The sequence below is a fragment of the Cherax quadricarinatus genome, chromosome 18, assembly GCF_038502225.1.
Source record: "Cherax quadricarinatus isolate ZL_2023a chromosome 18, ASM3850222v1, whole genome shotgun sequence".
NCBI classification, from domain to species: domain Eukaryota; kingdom Metazoa; phylum Arthropoda; class Malacostraca; order Decapoda; family Parastacidae; genus Cherax; species Cherax quadricarinatus.
This window is the reverse complement of record NC_091309.1, coordinates 23,425,281-23,443,776: the sequence shown is the minus strand read 5'-3', so window position 1 is coordinate 23,443,776 and position 18,496 is coordinate 23,425,281. Positions and strand designations below refer to the sequence as shown.

Genomic DNA, 18,496 nt, shown 5'->3' with positions numbered 1-18,496 from the left:
AAGGATATATAGAGTTGAAAAACAACCTGAGGACTTCTATTATTTATACTTCTAGATATGAAGCCAAGAATTCTGTTAGCTTTATTGCAAACACTAATGCACTGTTTTCTTGGTTTTAAATTACTGCTAACCAGAACTCCTAAATCCTTTTTGCAATCAGTAGTATTAAGATCTACATTATTTAGTTTATATGTGGCATGGTTATTTACCTGTCCAACATTTAGAACTTTGCATTTGTCAATATTAAACTGGATCTGCCACTTCTCCGACCATTGCATCAGTCTATTCAAATCATCCTGGAGTGCTCTAGTGACCTCATTAGAATGAATTGGATGGCCTATTTTGGTGTCATCAGCAAATTTGCTATGCCTCTATTTATTCCCTCATCTATGTCGTTTATGTAAATTGTGAACAACAACGGGCCCAACACTGATGCTTGAGGAACACTGCTTGTGACGTATCCCCATTCTGATTTCTCCCCATTTATGCAAACTCTCTGCTGTCTATTTGTCAGCCATGCCTCTACCCAAGAAAAAATTTCTCCTCCTATTCTGTGTGCCTTAAGTTTCCTCAATAGCCTCTGGTGTGGAACTCTATCGAAAGCCTTACTGAAGTCCATATACACAATATCATATTCATTACCATGATCTACCTCCTCAAACACCTTAGTGAAAAAAGTTAGTAAATTCGTAAGACAGGAACGCCCCTTTGTAAAACCGTGTTGAGATTCATTAATCAATCTGTGCTTGTCAAGATGGCTACGAATTGCTTCGGCAATTATTGATTCCATAAATTTTCCCACTATGGAGGTAAGGCTTATTGGTCTATAGTTCGAAGCCAAGGACCTGTCACCTGCCTTGTAAATAGGTATTACATTTGCCATTTTCCACTTATCAGGCACTATGCCAGTTTGTAGTGATATGTTAAAAAGATTAGCCAAAGGTATGCTAAGTTCCTCTTTACATTCCTTTAACACCCTTGCAAACAGTTCATCAGGGACTGGGAATTTGTTAGGTTTTAGTTTCTCTATTTGTCTGAGGACCATGTCACTAGTTACCGCAATCGTACATAGTTTATTATCATCCTGTTCTACATAATCTATTATTTCAGGAATATTGCTAGTATTTTCCTGGGTGAAAACTGAGAGGAAGTAGGTATTTAGAATTTCATACATATCCTTATCACTGTCAGTGATCTGACCAGAGTTACTCTTAAGTGGGCCATTCTTGTCCCTAATCTTACTTCTATATACCTGAAAGAATCCTTTAGGGTTAATCTTTGAATCCCTTGTGACCTTAGCCTCATAATCCCTTTCTGCTTTTCTTATTCCTTTCTTTATTTCTCTCTTTAATTGAATATATTGATTTCTTAACTGCCCATCCCCTCTTTTGATACGCCTATATATGCCTCTCTTTTGACCATGAGATGTTTTAATCTACTGTTCATCCATTTGGGATCATTTTTGTTAGATCTAATTTCCCTACTCGGAACAAAAGTTGTCTGGGCAGCTAGAACTAATCTCTGAAAAACGTCATACTGGCAACCAAGATCACCTACCTGACCCATAGTCAGGACATCCCAATTTAGCCCACCCAGGTAATTTTTCAGTCCCATGAAGTTGGCCAAGCGAAAATCTGGGACAGAGATTTGATTGCAGTTATCTTGGTAATTCCATGATATATTAAAACTAAGTGATTTGTGATCACTTTCCCCAAGCTCATCATTAACCTCAAGATTATTAATTAGCTGGGCTTGAGGCCTGGAAATGGGCCTGGAGGGGCTTAGGATATTGGTAGTCTGGAGGGATGTCTAAGCTGTCATATCTGAGTGCCTCTGCAAAGACAGTGATTATGTATGAATGAAAGTTAAAGTATTGAATGATGATGAAAGTTTTTTTTTTATGGGGGGGGGGTTCTTTCTTTTCGGGTCACCCTGCCTCAGTAGTAAATGGCCAACATGTTAAAAAAAATTACTGCATTATATTTAGGGAAAGACCTCAACCCACAGGTGTCATACAGCACCTGAGGAATGGGAGATAATCAGGTTTGATCCAAGGGAGGGTGAGAACATGTCCAGTTCCTTAGATAAAGAACCCCTTACCAGCATCATGTAACTTTTTTGAGGGGTTAACATGCACAACAGATGTCATCATCACTGAACAATTTTTTTTTTTTGTTTATTAACACATCAACCATTTCCCACCAAGGCAGGGTGGCCTGAAAAAGAAAAACTTTCATCATCAATCACTCCATCACTGTCTTGCCAGAGGCATGCCTACACTACAGTTATAAAACTGCAACATTAACACCCCTCCTTCAGAGTGCAGGCACTGTACTTCCCATCTCCAGGAATCAAGTCTGGCCTGCCGGTTTCCCTGAATCCCTTCATAAATGTTACCTTGCTTACACTCCAACAGCAAGTCAAGTCCTAAAAACCATTTGTCTCCATTCGCTCCTGTTTAACACACTTATGCACGCTTGCTGGAAGTCCAAGCCCCTTGCACACAAAACCTCCTTTACCCCCCCCTCCAACCTTTCCTAGGCCAACCCCTACCCCGCTTTCCCTCCACTACAGATCTAACAGTGTTCACAGTCTTTAATGAAAGAATCAAAAGAGGACATAATATGGCTAAAATAAGTCTGTCAAATAATTACAATAGGTAAGTGGAAAAGCATATATGTGAACAGTATTTGGATAAAGGTAGGGAAGTTTTTATTGCATTTATGGATTTAGAAAAGGCATATGATGGAGTGGATAGAGGAGCAATGTGGCAGATGTTGCAAGTATATGGAATAGGTGGTAAGTTACTAAATGCTGTAAAGAGCTTTTATGAGGATAGTGAGGCTCAGGTTAGGGCGTGTAGAAGAGAGGGAGAATACTTCCCAGTAAAAGTAGGTCTTAGACAGGGATGTGTAATGTCACCATGGTTGTTTAACCCTTTGACTGTCGCAACCCCCAATCCTGAGGTGTCTCCTGGTGTCGCAAAATTTAAAAAAAAAAAATTATTTTTCTTATGAAATGATAGAGAATCTTTTCCCGATTGTAATGACACCAAAAAAAAACAAAATTTCATGGAAAACTGACGGAATTATGCTCTCACGAAGTTAGCGACCTCGGCGCTGTTTACAAATCGGCGATTTCGCCCACTTTGAGCCCTGTTTTCGGCTAATTCCATTGTTCCAGTCACCCAAACTCATAGCTATTTCTTTAGAACTCCATGTTTTCTATCGACTGAATACAAGAAACTGCCCATTTACCGATTTCAACTACCTAATAATGTGGTCAGAAATTTGCAATTTGGCCAATTTCTCGAAAACTAAAAAATATGACAATTTCAGAATAAGGTCCAGAATGAACAATGCAGACATTCCTGGCACTAAAATAACATTTTCTTTGTTCATCAGTCATGTCTCCAGGCCCCTCTGATATTACTCTTGCTTTCTATTTTGAATTTTTATTCAAACAAAAAATAGAAGACTTACTATTATGCAGACTACTGCAATACTGTAATAATTGTATAAATAACATCAACCCATTCATGACTGCATATTAGAATAGCTAGTTGGACATTTATTGGACAATGGCATCATTTGTTTACTTTTGAACATTGGCAAAAATCAAACATTTCCCCTACTTTGAGCTCCATTTCTAGGTTCTTTTTATAGTAAAATCAATCAAAATCACCTCTAATTCTATAATATTTTTCCATTCTATCAAATGAGACCAAGAAAACGAGAATACAACCATAAATACTATACGAAAATAGACCACAAAGTCGGCATTTTAATTAACCCTTTGACTGTCGCGGCCGTATATATACGTCTTACGAGGTACCGTGTTTGACGTATATATACTCATAAATTCTAGCGGCTTCAAATCAAGCAGGAGAAAGCTGGTAGGCCCACATGTGAGAGAATGGGTCTGTGATCAGTGTGCACCATATTAAAAAAATCCTGGAGCACGCAGTGCATAATGAGAAAAAAAAAAACTCCGACTGATTTTTTTAATTAAAATGCCGACTTTGTGGTCTATTTTCGTATAGTATTTATGGTTGTATTCTCGTTTTCTTGGTCTCATTTGATAGAAGGGAAAACATGTTATAGAAATAGAGGTGATTTTGATTGTTTTTACTATAAAAAGAACCTAGAAATGGAGCTCAAAATAGGAGAAATGTTTGATTTTTGCCAATGTTCAAAAGTAAACAAATGATGCCATTGTCCAATAAATGTCCAACTAGCCATTCTAATATGCAGTCATGAATGGGTTGATGTTATTTATACAATTATTACAGTATTGCAGTAGTCTGCATAATAGTAAGTCTTCTATTTTTTGTTTGAATAAAAATTCAAAATAGAAAGCAAGAGTAATATCAGAGGGGCCTGGAGACATGACTGATGAGCAAAGAAAATGTTATTTTAGAGCCAGGAATGTCTGCATTGTTCATTCTGGACCTTATTTTGAAATTGTCATATTTTTTAGTTTTCGTGAAATTGGCCAAATTGCAAATTTCTGACCACATTATTAGGTAGCTGAAATCGGTAAATGGGCAGTTTCTTGTACTCAATCAATAGAAAAAATGGAGTTTTAAAGAAATAGCTATGAGTTTGGGCGACTGAAACAATGGAATTAGCCGAAAATAGGGCTCAAAGTGGGTGAAATTGCCGATTTGTAAACAGCGCCGAGGTCGCTAACTTCGCGAGAGCATAATTCCGTCAGTTTTCCATCAAATTTCGTTTTTTTGGTGTCATTACAATCGGGAAAAGATTCTCTATCATTTTATAAGAAAAAATAATTTTTTTTTTTTTAAATTTTGCGACACCAGGAGACACCTCAGGATTGGGGGTTGCGACAGTCAAAGGGTTAAAAAAAACAGTCAGTTTTTTTTTCTCATTGTGCACTGCGTGCTCCAGGATTTTTTTATATGGTGCACACTGACCACACAGACCCATTCTCTCACATGTGGGCCTACCAGCTTTCTCCTGCTTGATTTGAAGCCGTTAGAATTTATGAGTATATATACATCAAACACGGTACCTTGTAAGACGTATATATACGGCCGTGACAGTCAAAGGGTTAATATATTTATAGATGGGGTTGTAAAAGAAGTAAATGCTAAGGTGTTTGGGAGAGGAGTGGGATTAAATTATGGGGAATCAAATTCAAAATGGGAATTGACACAGTTACTTTTTGCTGATGATACTGTGCTTATGGGAGATTCTAAAGAAAAATTGCAAAGGTTAGTGGATGAGTTTGAGAATGTGTGTAAAGGTAGAAAGTTGAAAGTGAACATAGAAAAGAGTAAGGTGATGAGGGTATCAAATGATTTAGATAAAGAAAAATTGGATATCAAATTGGGGAGGAGGAGTATGGAAGAAGTGAATGTTTTCAGATACTTGGGAGTTGATGTGTCGGCGGATGGATTTATGAAGGATGAGGTTAATCATAGAATTGATGAGGGAAAAAAGGTGAGTGGTGCGTTGAGGTATATGTGGAGTCAAAAAACATTATCTATGGAGGCAAAGAAGGGAATGTATGAAAGTATCATCATTAACTCCGTCATAAAAACCATTCAACTCCACTTGCTCCTATCAAACATGCTCACGTACGCTTGCTGGAAGTCTAAGCCCCTCGCACACAAAACCTCCTTTACCCCTTCCCTCCAACCTTTTATAGGATGACCCCTACCCCGCCTTCCTTCCACTTCAGATTCATATGCCCATGCCCTACAAGTCATTCTACTTCATTTCACCCTTTCTAAATGACTAAACCTCCTCAACAACCCCTCCGCAGCTACTTTTAAAACCCCACACCTCCTCCTAATCTCCAAGCAATGAATTCTCTGCATACTATTCACACTGCTCACAGCCCTCAGACACGCCATTTCTACAGCCTCCAGCCTTCTTATTGCAACATTCGCTACCCATGCTTCACACCCATATAAAAGCATTAGTATAACAATACTCACATACATTCCCCTCTTTGCTTCCATGGATAATGTTCTTTGTCATCAAAGACTGCTCAGTACACCACTCACTTTTTTACCTTATCAATTCTGATTTGCTGACAAGTCCACTGCCAAATATCTGAGGACATTCACTTCCTCCATACTCTCTCTCCCCTCCTATCTAATATCCAGTCTTTCATTGCCAAAATTTTTCTGTTATCCTCATCACCTTGCTCTTTCCTATGTTCATTTTTAATTTCCTTCTTTTATATACCCTTCCAAACTCATCCACCAACCTCTGCAACTTCTATTCAGAATCTTCCAAAAGCACAGTGTCATCAGCAAAAAGCAACTGTGACAACACCCACTTCGTGTTAGATTTTACACCTCTTAATCCCACACCTTTTACCAACACCTGAGCATTCACTTCTCTTACAGCCCCATCTATAAATATACTGAACAACCATGGTGACATCACACATTCCTGTCTAAGGCCTAAATTTACTGGGAAATAATCTCCCTCTCTCTCTCTTACATACTCTTACCTCCTCCTCACTATCCTCATAAAAACTTTTAACCACCTTCAGTAACCTACCACCTATTCCATACACTTGCAACATCTGCCACATTGCTCCCATATCCACCCTATCATATGCCTTTTCCAAATCCATAAATTCCACAAAAACCTCTTTACCCTTGTCTAAATAATATTCACCTATGTGCTTCACTGTAAACACTCGGTCTACGCACCCCCTACCCTTCATAAAGCCTCCTTGTTCATCTGAGATCCTGCTCTCTTTCTTACTTTTAATTCTTTCAATAATAATTCTACCATACACCTTACCAGGTATACTCAACAGGCTTAATTTTTACATTCTCTTTTGTCCCATTTACCTTTATATAAAGAAACTATATGTGCTTTCATTCATTTTTTTTTTTCAACAACTCGGCCATCTCCCACCGAGGCAGGGTGACTCAAAAAGAAAGAAAATCCCCAAAAAGAAAATACTTTCATCATAATTCAACACTTTCACCTCACTCACACACAATCACTGCTTTTGCAGAGGTGCTCAGAACACAACAGTTTAGAAGCATATACGTATAAAGATACACAACATATCCCTCCAAACTGCTAATATCCTGAAACCCCTTCTTTAGAGTGCAGGCACTGTACTTCCCATTTCCAGGACTCAAGTCCAGCTATATAAAAATAACCGGTTTCCCTGAATCCCTTCACTAAATATTACCCTGCTCACACTCCAACAGATCGTCAGGTCCCAAATACAATTCGTCTCCATTCACTCCTATCGAACACGCTCATGCACGCAACCATTCCCAATCTATATCCCCACCTGCTTTTAACATTTCTGTCTTGATCCCATAAATTCCAGCTGCTTTATCCACTTTCATTCTACCCACAGCCTCATGCACCTTCCCCACACTCACATCTGGTTCTTCCTCACTCTTACAAGATTTCATACTTTTTATATGCTCTCTACTCTCAATGGAAACAGTAGGGGTATTACGGAACTGAGCATATAGCATATGGTGTGAGAAAGGTAAGCATTAAATGAGGGGACATTTATAAAAAAGAATGGTAATTTTAAGTGCTGGGTAAATACATAACATCCGAGAAAATAAATAGCACTCACTTGAAAGGTTCTGGCATGTTCTTTTTGTCTTCCTCTAAGAGTGGTAAACGTTTGTAGAACAATTCCCAATCAAAAGCTCCCCGGGCTCCTTCATCTTGAGCTCGATAGGCGAATGTTTCAAAGTCAATTACATCAATAAAAGGGCAAACACAAGTACGATAGTCCTTTGCAATAGGCTCTGTAGATAAGACATCAAATTTACAACAAAGTTATATTTAAAATAAATTTTATATATTACACTGTTTTATCAAAAGTTTATATTTTATTGAATGAAAGTGATCAAAAACTATTAGTGTTACAAACTAAAATAAGGTTCTTTCTTCAGGTTTATTGTTTCCTACTAACATGACAGCACCAAAAATATGGAAGTATTTTTTAAACATTCCCTTGTTACTCTGATGTTTATTTCATTATCAGAAATTATTCCTAAATTTAAATCACAGAGCAGTCTGAAATTAGTATGTGATGAATAATAAAGACCCAGAATACAATCACTTTAAACTTCTGTCCCTAGTCTTTATATTTATATACAGGTAAGCTTCACTAAGCAAAGTTCTATTTAGCTAATTCCTCAATAAACTAGTGACAATGTACTATTCCAAGCCTCTTTTAATGGGCTAAACTCTTCATATTCATTATAAAAGTGAAATATGCTTGTACAATATTATAATACCATTTTTACACTTCTGTAAATGAAATAAAAAAAATTCTTCACAAGTTTATGCTTTGTCTAGTGAACAATGGTTATCTCACACTAAAATTATAATGACTTGAAAATTAGAGAAATTTTGGCATCAATAAGTGCTGTCATCAAATACACCTGCTTCAACACTAATTTTATCAAACTGGAAGAAGTGAATGTATTTAGACATCTGGGAGTGGACATGTTGGCAGATGGGTATATGAAGAACGAGGTAAACCACAGAATCAACGAAGGAAAAAAGGTGGGTGGTGCACTGAGGTATATGTGGAGACAAAGATTATTATTCATGGAGGTAAAGAAGGGAATGTATGAGAATACATGTATAGTGGTACCAACACTCTTACATGGGTGTGAAACATAAGCTGTGAATGATGCAGCGAGGAGGAGGCTGGAGGCAGTGGAGATGTGTCTAAGGGCAATATGTGGCATAAATATTATGCAGAGAGTTTGCAGTGTGGAAATTAGAAGATGTGGAGTTATTTAAAGTATTATTCAGAGGACTGAGGAGTTGTTGAGGTGGTCTGGTCATAGAGGATGGAACAAAACAGGATAACTTGGAGGGTATATCAATCTGTAGTGGAGGGAAGATGGGGTGGTTGTCCTAGAAAGGAAGGAGGGGGAAAGGAGTAAAGGAGGCTTTGTGTGTAAGGGGGCTTGGACATACAGCAGGCATGTGTGAGCGTATTAGATAGAAGCAAGTGGAGATGAATGGTTTTTGGGATTTGATGAGCTGTTGGAGTTTAGGGTAAATTTTTGTGAAGGAATTCAGAGAAACTGGTTAGCCAAACTTGAGTCCTGGAAGTGGGAAGTACAGTGCCTGCACTCTAAAGAAGGGGTTTCAGATATCTGCTGTTTAGAGTGACATCTCAACTGCTGTATCTGTGTGCCTCTGGCAAGACAGTGATAAGTGTGAATAATGGTGAAAGTGGTTTTTTTTCGTGTCACCCTGCCTCAGTGGGAGACACCCAGCGTGTTAAAATAAAAAATATTATGTATCAATAGCAGCACAATGTTGTCTTAATTATGTTTTGTAAATGTTGTTAAATGAGTGATGTACAATCAAATATTTTAAAAGAAAAAATTATCCATGTATGTAAAAATTATCCAGATGCCATTACATTCTGCCCCAACAGCAATGGCTGACTAAGGCAGTAGCTAGTTGCTGGTGGGTACAATAGTAAGATGCCTTTAAGCAGCACTTGCCACCCACCTTCCACTACCCTTTACTTCCAACATGAGCTACTATGGCTTCTAGCAAACCAATGGTCAGCCCACTTGCTAAGTCAAATATAGAGCATCAGCATCTCTTTGAATTAAATGACTGTAATTTCCCCGAAGTATCAGATTCTGAAGCTTCACTGTTGAACTGCATGGCATTCCCAAAATCTTTTGACTAATTAACATTTCCACTTGCAGGTTCAGATAAGTTGCAGAAACAATTCATTAAAAAATGAGGATTAATTGAATTAAGTTTATAGTTACTACTGATTATGTATAATTTAACTTACCTAGCAAAGGAGGAAGCCAGTTGGTAGTACATTCTGTGTGAGAATCTAGGAATATAAGGACATCCCCCCGTGCTACTTTTGCACCTGCCAATCTAGCTCGAATGAGTCCAGACCTTCTTGGGAGATGAACAACCCTTACTTTGGGCAGATTTTCACGCACATAGTCATCCAGCTTGTCCTTAAGAAATGCTGCCAGTACAAGCACATAATGCATAAAAAATAATGTAATTCATGTAATAACATGCAAATTGAAAAGATGACAAATTGCAAGAAAATCATAATAATCATATGCAATATTGTACCAGTATCACTATTTATATAAATCTGAACAGCAGTCACTACAAAAAAAAATCTGAGCAATTTGCTAAATCTTTCTTTATTTCAACATACCAGCCATATCCCACCAAGGTGGGGTGGCCCAAAAGGAAAAACGAAAGTTTCTCCTTTTAAATTTAGTAATATAGTGCTTAAATGTTTTTTATGTTAATTATAAACAATGTGACGAGAAAATAGATATATACTACTGTAATAAAAATTACAGTACAGAGCTGTCAAAGATACTGTATTCACATCCACAATTTCTTGTAGTAAAAACAAACTGGAACTGTATAATGTGAGCCAAATTATTATTTTGATGGTGCCCAGTTTAACAAAAAACCATGAAGCCCTTGACTTTTTATGTCTCAAGTTTTTTTAATAAAATCTTCAATTTATTATTGAACATGGAACTATTTCAAACAATTACAGTACAGTACTTACAAATCTTTCAAGGTATGTGGCATGAGAATGGAGCTCATAACTAGGTTAAAAAGTAGTACAGAGGCCTGTAACTAGTGATTCTGGGGTAGAACTGATAGGCAGTGATTTCTATATTTTTTCAGCAGAACCACATCATTTGAGATTCTTATGTACAATACCAGGTGATGTTACTGGCATCATTACTTTTTTTTTTTTTAACTAACAGTAAGATCCTGCTTCTGGTGAGAAAACAATAAACCAGTAGTATACATGTACTAATTTCAAACTACAAGCTGATTGCCCGGTTTAAAGGATGGTGATAGCATTGCGAAATGTACAATGATTGACTCTGAGTCTGTAAGGGTTCTTGCTTCAAAGAGCTAAAGTTACCCTTCCCTTCCATGGATCAAACCTGATTACCTCCCATTCTCCCAATGATTGGAATCATCAGTAATCTTTCTGGCTAGTCATTATGCACTCTTAAAACAGCGGTGCACTCCCAAATACAATATGAAGAGAGTAACAATATGGAAAGGAATATTACATATGAATCTGAAGATGAAAAGAAAGAGCAAGGAAAATGAGAGGAAAGAAAGTAGTTTGAAAAAGTATTTGTCAAAGAAAGAGAGTATAGCATTGTTGTTCCACTGAAGAGACACACACACACACAATTACATGGATCATCATGCCAGACTGTGGAATACAATGTACAGTTACTCCTACTAATTTACTGGGAAAGGGGGGTAACTAAAAGTCCCAGAAAAGCAGTAACCATGAATAATACAAAATTAAGTTGACAAATTTTTTTAAATTTGGTTTCATTCTGAGTTCCATAGACCATATCTCTGTTGGATATCACTTTAATATGTTTAATATTGACCTTCCAAATGCATCACAACTACTCAAACCCACACTATTTGCAGATGACACTACATACGTCTTCTCTCACCCAAGCCCAGTCATGCTAGCCAATACTGTGAATACCGAATTACAGAAAATATCTACCTGGATGATGACTAACAAACTTACTCTCAACATTGACAAAACCTACTTCATTCAGGTTGGAAACAGAGCTACAGATGTCCCTTTTAACATAATGATAAACGGATCACCTATCACAAAGCTCACAGAGGGAAAATTCTTAGGAATCCACCCTGATAATAGACTCAAATTTCAAACACATGTACAACAAATTTCCAAGAAAATTTCCAAGACCGTAGGCATACTATCGAAGATACAGTACTATGTTCCACAGTCAGCCCTCCTGGCCCTATATCACTCACTTATTTATCCCTATCTCACCTATGGAATTTGTGCATGGGGCTCAACAACAACAAAACCATCTCAAACCATTAATTACCCAACAAAAGGCTGCAGTCAGAATGATAACAAATTCCCACTACAGGCAGCACACTCCACCAATATTCAAAACTCTAAACCTACTCACCATACAAAACATCCATACTTATTACTGTACCTACTACATACACAGAACACTTAACTTGGATGTAAACCCTCCCCTCAAACGTCTCCTTACCAACCTCAACAGAACACATGACCATAACACAAGGCACAGATCACTCTTTGATGTTCCTCGTGTCCATCTCACACTGTGCAAAAAACTCAATGCACATAAAAATCCCAAAAATCTGGAATTCTTTACCTGTGAATATAAAAGAAACACTGTTTATAAATTCAAGTCTCTTCTTAAAAACCACTTACTCACCCACAACTAAATAAATATTGAATAACTGTATCTCATAAATGTATAACTTGTGACCCTATCAAACTGTTTTTTTAATTACATTACCTAATAGAATACTCCATTCTACTGAATGCACTGTAACTCAGTAAATGACCATATGACCTGTCTTTGAAATACTCATTTGTGCTTAATTGTTATTTGTTTACAGTAATGTTTACCACTGAATATATCATTGCTTAGTTAATCTTTAGTTTAATTTTAAGCCTGCCCATAATGCTCTACATACAAGGGGCTTTTGGCATGTTACACTTAACCACTGTATTTCTTTGTACTCCTATGTTTATTTTTTTTATTATCACACCGGCCGATTCCCACCAAGGCAGGGTGGCCCGAAAAAGAAAAACTTTCACCATCATTCACTCCATCACTGTCTTGCCAGAAGGGTGCTTTACACTACAGTTTTTAAACTGCAACATTAACACCCCTCCTTCAGAGTGCAGGCACTGTACTTCCCATCTCCAGGACTCAAGTCCGGCCTGCCGGTTTCCCTGAATCCCTTCATAAATGTTACTTTGCTCACACTCCAACAGCACGTCAAGTATTAAAAACCATTTGTCTCCATTCACTCCTATCAAACACGCTCACGCATGCCTGCTGGAAGTCCAAGCCCCTCGCACACAAAACCTCCTTTACCCCCTCCCTCCAACCCTTCCTAGGCCGACCCCTACCCCGCCTTCCTTCCACTACAGACTGATACACTCTTGAAGTCATTCTGTTTCGCTCCATTCTCTCTACATGTCCGAACCACCTCAACAACCCTTCCTCAGCCCTCTGGACAACAGTTTTGGTAATCCCGCACCTCCTCCTAACTTCCAAACTACGAATTCTCTGCATTATATTCACACCACACATTGCCCTCAGACATGACATCTCCACTGCCTCCAGCCTTCTCCTCGCTGCAACATTCATCACCCACGCTTCACACCCATATAAGAGCGTTGGTAAAACTATACTCTCATACATTCCCCTCTTTGCCTCCAAGGACAAAGTTCTTTGTTTCCACAGACTCCTAAGTGCACCACTCACTCTTTTTCCCTCATCAATTCTATGATTCACCTCATCTTTCATAGACCCATCCGCTGACACGTCCACTCCCAAATATCTGAATACGTTCACCTCCTCCATACTCTCTCCCTCCAATCTGATATTCAATCTTTCATCACCTAATCTTTTTGTTATCCTCATAACCTTACTCTTTCCTGTATTCACCTTTAATTTTCTTCTTTTGCACACCCTACCAAATTCATCCACCAATCTCTGCAACTTCTCTTCAGAATCTCCCAAGAGCACAGTGTCATCAGCAAAGAGCAGCTGTGACAACTCCCACTTTGTGTGTGATTCTTTATCTTTTAACTCCACGCCTCTTGCCAAAACCCTCGCATTTACTTCTCTTACAACCCCATCTATAAATATATTAAACAACCACGGTGACATCACACATCCTTGTCTAAGGCCTACTTTTACTGGGAAAAAATTTCCCTCTTTCCTACATACTCTAACTTGAGCCTCACTATCCTCGTAAAAACTCTTCACTGCTTTCAGTAACCTACCTCCTACACCATACACTTGCAACATCTGCCACATTGCCCCCCTATCCACCCTGTCATACGCCTTTTCCAAATCCATAAATGCCACAAAGACCTCTTTAGCCTTATCTAAATACTGTTCACTTATATGTTTCACTGTAAACACCTGGTCCACACACCCCCTACCTTTCCTAAAGCCTCCTTGTTCATCTGCTATCCTATTCTCCGTCTTACTCTTAATTCTTTCAATTATAACTCTACCATACACTTTACCAGGTACACTCAACAGACTTATCCCCCTATAATTTTTGCACTCTCTTTTATCCCCTTTGCCTTTATACAAAGGAACTATGCATGCTCTCTGCCAATCCCTAGGTACCTTACCCTCTTCCATACATTTATTAAATAATTGCACCAACCACTCCAAAACTATATCCCCACCTGCTTTTAACATTTCTATCTTTATCCCATCAATCCCGGCTGCCTTACCCCCTTTCATTTTACCTACTGCCTCACGAACTTCCCCCACACTCACAACTGGCTCTTCCTCACTCCTACAAGATGTTATTCCTCCTTGCCCTATACACGAAATCACAGCTTCCCTATCTTCATCAACATTTAACAATTCCTCAAAATATTCCTTCCATCTTCCCAATACCTCTAACTCTCCATTTAATAACTCTCCTCTCCTATTTTTAACTGACAAATCCATTTGTTCTCTAGGCTTTCTTAACTTGTTAATCTCACTCCAAAACTTTTTCTTATTTTCAACAAAATTTGTTGATAACATCTCACCCACTCTCTCATTTGCTCTCTTTTTACATTGCTTCACCACTCTCTTAACTTCTCTCTTTTTCTCCATATACTCTTCCCTCCTTGCATCACTTCTACTTTGTAAAAACTTCTCATATGCTAACTTTTTCTCCCTTACTACTCTCTTTACATCATCATTCCACCAATCGCTCCTCTTCCCTCCTGCACCCACTTTCCTGTAACCACAAACTTCTGCTGAACACTCTAACACTACATTTTTAAACCTACCCCATACCTCTTCGACCCCATTGCCTATGCTCTCATTAGCCCATCTATCCTCCAATAGCTGTTTATATCTTACCCTAACTGCCTCCTCTTTTAGTTTATAAACCTTCACCTCTCTCTTCCCTGATGCTTCTATTCTCCTTGTATCCCATCTACCTTTTACTCTCAGTATAGCTACAACTAGAAAGTGATCTGATATATCTGTGGCCCCTCTATAAACATGTACATCCTGAAGTCTACTCAACAGTCTTTTATCTACCAATACATAATCCAACAAACTACTGTCATTTCGCCCTACATCATATCGTGTATACTTATTTATCCTCTTTTTCTTAAAATATGTATTACCTATAACTAAACCCCTTTCTATACAAAGTTCAATCAAAGGGCTCCCATTATCATTTACACCTGGCACCCCAAACTTACCTACCACACCCTCTCTAAAAGTTTCTCCTACTTTAGCATTCAAGTCCCCTACCACAATTACTCTCTCACTTGGTTCAAAGGCTCCTATACATTCACTTAACATCTCCCAAAATCTCTCTCTCTCCTCTGCATTCCTCTCTTCTCCAGGTGCATACACGCTTATTATGACCCACTTCTCGCATCCAACCTTTACTTTAATCCACATAATTCTTGAATTTACACATTCATATTCTCTTTTCTCCTTCCATAACTGATCATTTAACATTACTGCTACCCCTTCCTTTGCTCTAACTCTCTCAGATACTCCAGATTTAATCCCATTTATTTCCCCCCACTGAAACTCTCCTACCCCCTTCAGCTTTGTTTCGCTTAGGGCCAGGACATCCAACTTCTTTTCATTCATAACATCAGCAATCATCTGTTTCTTGTCATCCGCACTACATCCACGCACATTTAAGCAACCCAGTTTTATAAAGTTTTTCTTCTTCTCTTTTTTAGTAATTGTATACAGGAGAAGGGGTTACTAGCCCATTGCTCCCGGCATTTTAGTCGCCTCATACGACACGCATGGCTTACGGAGGAAAGATTCTTTTCCACTTCCCCATGGACAATAGAAGAAATAAAAAAGAACAAGAGCTATTTAGAAAAAAGAGAAAAACCTAGATGTATGTATATATATATATGCATGTGCGTGTCTGTGAAGTGTGACCAAAGTGTAAGTAGGAGTAGCAAGATATCCCTGTTATCTTAGCGTGTTTATGAGACAGAAAAAGAAACCAGCAATCCTACCATCATGCAAAACAGTTACAGGTTTTTGTTTCACAGTCATCTGGCAGGACGGTAGTACTTCCCTGGGTGGTTGCTGTCTACCAACCTACTACCTAATATGTATCATGTCCAAATTAATAATAAATAAATAAATAAATAAATTCATAGGAAGAATTAACCAGAACTGAAAGAGATTAGAGCATGGCAGATCCACTGAACAAGAAAATGTCAGATAATTGAATACAGTATCTGTCAGTTGCCCTTCAGTAAAAATGTTGGATAAATGAAATTTGCAAAATACAGAAGCCCATGAATTTATAGGAATGACTGTAAAGAATAGATGATGGATGCATAGTAAAGATCTCCATGGGAAAGTGGAACAAAATTCTTCCTCCATAAGCCTGGCATGTTGTAAGATGAGACTAAAATGCCAGGAGCAAGTGGCTAGTAACAACCCGTTCTCTTGTATATAATACTAAATTTGAAAAGAAAAACTTTTGTTTTTCTTTTTAGGTCATCCTGCCTTGGTGGGTGACAGCTGGTTTGTTGGAGGAAAAAAACAGAAGATAAATTATTTGTTAATACACTATGCACAAACAGAATTGCAGCTTTCTCTTTAAATACAGACCTTTTGTACTAGCATCATCCACAAGAATGACCTCCAGAAGAAGTGTGTCTGGTGAGCGGTTGACAGCAGAAATAGCTGTCCGTAATAAGGTTGTCCAGTGCTCATTGTGAAAAGGCACTACAACTGATGCAGTAGGTAGAGCTTCTAAATATAACTTTTCCTTGCATCTGAAAATTTTAATAGTTTTTTAATATACTTACAGTAATAAAATAAAATACAATAAATGCTTCTTATTATACTTTGTAACAATAATGTTGGATGTCCAATCCCCTAGCCTGGACATCCAACAAGTTTGTGTGAGCGCAATAAATAGCTTCAGTGGTACAATACGTACTTGCATAGTATATACTATGTGCCACCCTTATGTGGGCCTCTCTGTCAGTTATTCTAGTGAGTGGAAGCAAGTGTTTTTTTATGACTTGACATGCTGTCTGAATGCAAGCAGGGTGATGTTTCTGAACAAATTCAGGGAAACAAGTTAGGTGGACTTGAGTCTTGGATGTGGAAGTACAGTGCCTGCACTCAAATGAAGGGATGGGGATATTACAGCGAAGATGCCCACCTGAACTGTGATGTCAGCATGCTTTTAGGAAGACAATGATTGAATTAGTGACAGTGACAGTGTTTCTTTTTTTTTTTCAGGTCACCCTACCTCGGTAGGAGATGACCAGTGTATTAAAAATAATTATTACCCTAAATATGCAGTTATGTACAATGATGCCAAGTACATGCATTGTAAATTTGAAAAGATCTGAATAAAACATTATTGATAGTTTATGTATCCCCAAGCAAAAATAACAAAAAACTGCTTCCAAAATGGTTACTTTGAGAAAATATTATTTTTTACAGCCAATTTTATTATACACTGGCATGTGTGTATCAAATTTTATGCATTTCTGTTGACATGTTGAGACAACTGTCTCTAAGTCTGGTTTCAATTCATTCACTTGAGGTGGTGTACACTAAACTCTTAAAAAAAAAAAAAAAACCTTGAACAGCACCAAGTGACATTTGTAAATAATATACAGAACCAAATATGGTAAATAATATATAGATGAACAAGGAGGCTTTAGGAAAGGAAGGGGGTGTGTGGACCAGGTGTTTACAGTGAAACATATAAGTGAACAGTATTTAGATAAGGCTAAAGAGGTTTTTGTGGCATTTATGGATTTGGAAAAGGCGTATGACAGGGTGGATAGGGGGGCAATGTGGCAGATGCTGCAGGTATATGGTATAGGAGGTAGGTTTCTGAAAGCAGTGAAGAGTTTTTACGAGGATAGTAATGCTCAAGTTAGAGTATGTAGGAAAGAGGGAGATTATTTCCCACTAAAAGTAGGCATTAGACAAGGATGTGTGATGTCACCGTGGTTGTTTAATATATTTATAGATGGGGTTGTAAGAGAAGTAAATGCGAGGGTCTCGGCAAGAGGCGTGGAGTTAAAAGATAAAGAATCACACATAAAATGGGAGATGTCACAGTTGCTCTTTGCTGATGACACTGTGCTCTTGGGAGATTCTGAAGAGAAGTTGCAGAGGTTGGTGGATGAATTTGGTAGGGTATGTAAAAGAAGAAAATTAAAAGTGAATACAGGAAAGAGTAAGGTTATGAGGATAACAAAAAGATTAGGTGATGAAAGATTGGATATCAGATTGGAGGGGGAGAGTATGGAGGAGGTGAATGTATTCAGATATTTAGGAGTGGACGTGTCAGCGGATGGGTCTATGAATCATAGAACTGATGAGGGGAAAAGGGTGAGCGGTGCACTTAGGAGTCTGTGGAGACAAAGAACTTTGTCCTTG

General features: G+C 38.1%; 1 protein-coding gene across 4 annotated transcripts in view; it reads right to left on the bottom strand.

Annotated features, from left to right (window-relative positions):
- LOC128689232 (N-acetylgalactosaminyltransferase 6-like) overlaps positions 1-18,496 on the bottom strand; it is an 81,782-nt gene that overhangs the window by 39,630 nt on the left and 23,656 nt on the right. For all 4 annotated transcript variants that reach the window (XR_011392151.1, XM_070086339.1, XM_070086341.1 and 1 more), the window contains exons 4-6: positions 16,697-16,863; positions 9,808-9,996; positions 7,597-7,774 (exon numbers count right to left, since the gene is read on the bottom strand). Coding sequence is in view for 3 of the 4 variants with exons in the window: in XM_070086339.1 (XP_069942440.1) it covers positions 7,597-7,774; positions 9,808-9,996; positions 16,697-16,863 (534 nt within the window). In the remaining variant the exon portion in view is untranslated. The remainder of the gene's footprint in view (positions 1-7,596; positions 7,775-9,807; positions 9,997-16,696; positions 16,864-18,496) is intronic.